Source organism: Eschrichtius robustus, chromosome 18 (assembly GCF_028021215.1).
Source record: "Eschrichtius robustus isolate mEscRob2 chromosome 18, mEscRob2.pri, whole genome shotgun sequence".
NCBI lineage: Eukaryota > Metazoa > Chordata > Mammalia > Artiodactyla > Eschrichtiidae > Eschrichtius > Eschrichtius robustus.
In genome coordinates, this window is record NC_090841.1 from 79,946,240 (window position 1) to 79,952,239 (window position 6,000).

Here is a 6,000-nt window from a genome sequence, read left to right on the forward strand (position 1 = left end):
TTAGCCCACAAGTAAAGATATCAAACTCTAATTAACGCCTCAATTTAAAACTCAACACCACGTAATTAGAACTGGAAGAAGAAAACAAAAACCAACCACGTCCATCACGGGCACTCCCTTACCGGTTTGTTAATGCTGGCTCCTGCTTGGATCAACCAGACGAGGCACTGAGGATGTCCCCCAAAGGCGGCGATGTGGGCCGGGGTCTGTGCGTAACGGGTGGTGGAGACATCCAGTGTGGCTCCAGCTCTCACTAACTGTATTAAGCACTCCAACTTGGAGAACGGCAGGAGGGGGGATGAAACAGGCATAAACGTCAGTACACTATTAAACGTTACACAGATATTCTAAATTCTGTAATGGAGATGAGTGGCATTTTTTGTTAAATTTTTTTCTGTTTAAGAAAACAAAGTTAAGTCATTCCTTCCCAGTATCATACAAATTTTAAAAGGCTTATTTAAAGGAACATTTTCCCTCGTCCTTGTAAAAGAAAGTTGGTACACAGGAATAGGAAATCGAAACAATGGACACTATACAAGTTTAAATATTTTGTTTTTCCTACAACTGAAAAACCCCAAATCAATATAATACTGTAAATCAACTATACCTCAGTGTTTAAAAAAGCCGAAGTCAGAAAAGACTAGATTGCATATTCACAGACTTTTGTCAGAACTGAGCTTTGCCACTTGCACGCGCTATTCTAAAGAAGAAAAACGTTGCAGCGATTGGTCGGTCAACCCTTCACGGTCAAAGACCATTTTCTGCAGCCTGCACTGGCCGCGCTGGCTGAATACTCGGTCGAGGCCCAGCTCCAGGTTAGCTCCTTAGGGAAAACACGCGTGGAGCAGGTGAGAGGGCAGCGCTCCGTCTTTTCACACTGTTTGTACAGAACCACCCCCCCCCCATCAAAGATAAAAAGGCCTAGAGCACAGCTGAGCTCTGCCCCTAGCAGGTGACTAAAACAAAAAGCCACAGGAGGCAGGACAAGACTTTGCAGCCAGGCATCGGTGTCATACTCGCTTCTGGAAGAAGAACCAGCACACTCCACAAATATTTAGCAAGTGCCTCCCGTGTGCCAAGCATGGCGGGAGCAGACCTGCTGTCCTCAAAGGTTTACACTGCTCCGCCCAGCGTGTCCTCGGGTCCCGTTTCCCTCCCGAAGCACAATGCAGCTCGCAAAGAAAAAGCTCTCAGTGCCACCAGTTCTCCTCCTGAGAACAGACCTCAAGCGAAGAGCAGCTACACGCGGGTCTCACCCCGTGTCTCTTACCCGCTTCCAGCAATGTAAGCCCTTCCCTGTAAAGGACAGATCACTGCCATCAACGGTTGTGCGAGGTGAACACTCACAGGTGGTGGCACACTGATTTTTAACACATGACCTGTCTTCCAGGAGTCTGAATCTGAGGGTAATGGCTGATAAAGAGGTACCACTTCGGTATATTTTTATCTATCGCCTTTATCAATGCACTGAGCGAACAATGCCGGCCAATACCAGTGATAAGAGGAGCAGGTCTGGAGCCCAACCAAACGAAACAAGGATGAAAACCGCCTGGTACGCCAGAAGCGGTCAGCCTTCACATCACCTGAGAGCTCGCTGCACGTCAAGTCTGTTACCTGTGGGCTGGATGTGGAAAACCCGGTTTGGAATTCTGTAAAGATGCCGTTCAATAGAACAGCTCGTAGAGGCAAGGCGTAATCAGAGCTCCTGAATAACGGTCAGTCCTCTGGGAGCGGACAAGCCTCATAAACAGGTCAGGACCCTGTGCGGAGCGGCCCGCCTCTAGGAACGCGGCCTGAGGGCTGGGAGGGGTTCACCGCACGCGCCACGCCCGCCCGGCTGCCTCGCGCGCAGGCTGAGCACAGCGAACGCGTCCGGGCACACAGACGGAGGGAAGCTGCGGGCAGGGCGCGGGGGGACAGGTCAGGGGTGCGGCCCGGACGGCCTTTTCGCACACACTGAACGTTACTTTCTGCGGCCCCTTCCGTATCCAAGACTCTGCGGTCACTGTGATTAAAGACAACTGAAAACCCCGAAGTAAATGCCTCTGGCTGCAGCTTTTGGTCTAAGAGGTTCACCTGCCGCTCGCGTTCTACGGAAGCAGACACTCCGTGAACTCTTACCGTGAAATACACAGGCGTGAAATCGACCGCCCTAAGCGCTTACGGCTACTGTTAATCCCCAGAGATGCCCGAAGCAGCCTCGGACTGGGAGACAGTCTGAGTAACCGCTTGTAACGAGGCCGACCATTTCACAGGACGCACCGGGTGGTCCTACTGGGCGTCCGTCTCAACCAGGGTTGGGAGGATCGGAATCCCGAGGGGAGCCGTCTCCCAAAAAGCTGTGCCTCTGTCTCTTACAAGGGCGCCTGTCCCCACAGCACAAAAGCACAGGCGATGCTGGGAAGCAACGCTTTGAGCGCTCCCTGCAGCTTACGGTACAAGTGCACAAGGCGCCCTCGGCGGGGAGATCACCCCCCAGCCTGGGGAAGCCTGCGTTCACGGGCAGAGGGCGAAGGGCGGGAAGGAGGGCGCTTTCCCCAGGGCGCTCGCTCTCGGCGCCGGTACCCGAGGGCAGCAGCGCTGCGGGGCGCGCCGCGGGCTGTCGCCCAGCCCCGGCCTCACCCCTGCCGCCACGACTCCCCGCCTCCCTTCGCTAACGTAAACCTGCTTCCCTCTGCGAGCGCGCTCGGCCCCTGCGTCCCCGCAGTTCTCCCTGCACTGCGAACGCAGCACCTCGAGCAACGCGAAGCGGCTGCGTCAGGTGCAAGAAGGTAACTAACCACAACACAACAATTTCACCCCAAGCCGGGAACACGTTTCACCATCATCCTGCCTGTGTCTCTGCAAAACCGTTTCCTGACTTCAACCCAACCCCACCCTGTCAGGGCGAAACGTCTTCAGAAGGCCCCGAACGGGGGTCTCCGCCTCTTCGTCACGAAAGCCACTCTCGACAACAGCACCGTGCACCTGCCTCTGCGGCCACCTCTCCCGGCACACAACCCCCTTTACCGCACCGATGAGGAAGACGCCGCCGCAGCTCTTCAGAATTCAGAGCAGCACGCTGCCCTTCCGATCTCGTGACACTTCAGACACCACAGGTGTGCCTAAGCCGGGCGAGCCGAGTCCCAAGCGCCCGGACGACATTCCACACGGAGGCCCCCAGCAGCTCGGTCCGAGCGTCACCTTCCCCCGACGGGCTGACCACGGAAACCCTCTAACGCGACCTTCGGGCCGCGGCGGCCTCCCGCCCGGGCGTCCCCGTCGGAGGCGCGTCAGGAGGCCCCGCGGCCTTCCTCACAGAGGTTTTCCTCAGAGAGGCTCCGGACTCTCGCGCGCCGCCCCGGGGACCGCGTCTCCGCACCTCGACCCGAGCCGGCCGCCGCGGGAGGCCCGGCCCTCAGCACCGCCGGCGGCCAGGAACCCTCACCCGCCCGGGCGGCGCCTCCGCGAAGCCGCCCGCGTTCGAAGCTAGCGCCGCCGCACATGCGCCCCGGGCCCCTCCGGGCGCCGCCGCCGCCGCCGCCGCCGGGCCCGCTTCCGCCCGCGCTCCCGGCACTCCCCGCGCGCCCCTCGGGGCCCAGACCGCCCGCACCGCCGCACATGCGCCCCGGCCCCTCGGGGCGCCTTGGCGGCCGCCCCCGCTGGCGCCCCGCGTTCCCGACACGCCCCGCGCCCCCCACGCCTCGGCCCCCGCCTTCTCCGACCCCCCACGGCAAAACCGCGGAAGATGGCGCCTTAAAGCGCCCGCGCCCACCTTGCCGAAGTGCGCGGCCCAGTGCACGGGCGTCCACCCGTAGAAGGAGTCCTCGGCGGCCAGATGGGCGCGCGGCGTGTGCTGCAGCAGCGAGCAGAGCGCGGCCAGGTCCCCGTCGCGGCAGGCGCGGTGCAGCGGGAAGCGGAGCGACAGCAGCTCCTCGCTGGAGAAGCCCGCCTCCACGCCCGCGCCCGCTCCCGCCGCCGACATGGTCCGTCACCGGAGAGCGCGGGCTGGCGAGCAGAGAAGACGCGCCAGTGAGGACCCGAGAGGCCGCCGCCGCCGTCCGAGCACAAAGGAGCGAAGGCAAAACCACCACCGCGTCCCGCCGGCTGCCGAGCAGAGCGCGCACAGGGGCGGGGCGGGGCGGGGCCTGCGGCGCCAGGACTGGGGCTGGCGCCGGGAGACGCCGGGCCAGGAGGCGGGGCCTGGACCGTCGGGGGCGGAGGCCGGGGGCCGTGGGGCGGGGCCTACTCCTGGAGCGGCGGGGAGGGGGAAGAGGGCGGGGCCAGGAGCAGGGGGCGGGGCAGGGCGTGGTGAAGGGCAGGGGACGGTGCCAGGCCACTCCCGGGGCCCTGCAGGCGGCGTGGGCTCTGCGCCGCGCCTCCTGTCCAGACCCCAGGCCCGACAGTGTCCCGACCCCCCTTGATGAAAAGCTCCGGGAGGCGCAGGTTTGGGGTTTGGGCCCGGCCCTCTGAGGTTTTGGCGGCGCAGCTCTAATTCGCTCAATTAATCAGGCGGGGCGTCTGCGGGGACCTGAGGGCAGTTCCCGCGCTTTCTGTCCTGCTTGTCTGGCGAGGTGGGCTGCACGTTTTCGAGAACCCATGGCAAAAACACTGAGAAACATGGCAGCATGCAAGGAAATACTAAATTCTCTTTCAATGATCGAGGATCACAGATTTTTTAAAAGATATTCTTTTCTGATTATGAGTAATACGTCAAAATCATCAATAATTTCACTGTCAAGGGATAACCACTATTAACATTTATGGCTATTTCCTTACAGTACTTTTGTAACCTTATGGTCTGTTTCACTTGTATATATTCGTTTTCCTTGTGTATATTGCTTTCCTTTTTTCTTCTACAAAATTCTAAATCACTGTAATTCGGCTTTAAGTAGGTAACCAGATGTCTGGGAAGATATTGATGCATACGGTAGCACATTGCAGCATTAGTTAATAAAACAAGAAATTAGAAACCTAACGCCTAGCAAAGGGAAATTGTTAATTTATGGTATAAATATGCAACACGGTCATCTACGCATCACACAACAAACGTGGGTTGAGTACAATAGTGGATGAAACGCTGGGAAATGCTCCAGACACAGCAAAGGAGACAACATAGCGGGGATCTCACCTTAGTGAGCGAGTACTCATGGATGGGAAGTGTGAACGAGACTTAGAATCTGTCTCCCATCAGTTAGATGAGGCAAGAAAGGAAATTTCAGTAATTCGAGCAATACTTTTTTGTTTGGACCGAAAAGGTAGAAGTATGCTATAAACCCATTTCGAGCTTGGTCCACTCCAGAATTCAATTATTTTTCTTTGTAAACACCATGATGCTTTTAATCTAATTATCTCTTTAAGATGTATACCTGGGACTTCCCTGGTGGCGCAAGTGGTTAAGAATCCGCCTGCCAATGCGGGGGACACGGGCCCGAGCCCTGGTTGGGGAAGATCCCACATGCCGCAGAGCAACTAAGCCCGTGCACCACAATTACCGAAGCCTGCGCACCCTAGAGCCCGTGCGCCGCAACTACTGAGCCCGTATGCTGCAACTATTGAAGCACCGGCACCTAGAGCCCACGCTTGGCAAGGAGAAGGCACCGCAATGAGAAGCCCGCGCACTGCAACGAAGAGTAGCCCCCGCTCACCACAACTATAGAGAAAGCTTGCGCACAGCAACGAAGACCCAACGCAGCCAAAAAAAAATTTTTTTAAATAATAAATAAATAAAATTTTAAAATTAAGAAAAAAAGATATATACCTGGGCGATGACTTCCACCCTTCCTAGGAAAGAGGCAGCCCATTTTGCAGAAGGACATAAGCACACCTTGTCATCCGTAATAATGAGAGGGGAGTAATCTTCCTTACCCTACCTTCTGCGAATGATGAAGCCGAGGCAGAGATAGGCCAAGGAACTTGCTCAGGGACAAGCTGCCTGCCTGTGGCAGAGCTTAGAATAATATCCAGACCAGTTTCCAACCCACAGTTAGACTTTTTTTAACCTTGATATTTATTTTGCAT

General features: G+C 57.0%; 1 protein-coding gene across 2 annotated transcripts in view; it reads right to left on the reverse strand.

Annotated features, from left to right (window-relative positions):
- ANKRD10 (ankyrin repeat domain 10) overlaps positions 1–4,086 on the reverse strand; it is a 32,996-nt gene extending 28,910 nt beyond the window's left edge. For both annotated transcript variants that reach the window (XM_068527073.1, XM_068527074.1), the window contains exons 1-2: positions 3,755–4,086; positions 123–275 (exon numbers count right to left, since the gene is read on the reverse strand). In XM_068527073.1, the coding sequence (XP_068383174.1) occupies positions 123–275; positions 3,755–3,964 (363 nt within the window). In that variant the 5' untranslated portion in view covers positions 3,965–4,086. The remainder of the gene's footprint in view (positions 1–122; positions 276–3,754) is intronic.
- Between the last annotated feature and the right edge of the window lie 1,914 nt (positions 4,087–6,000).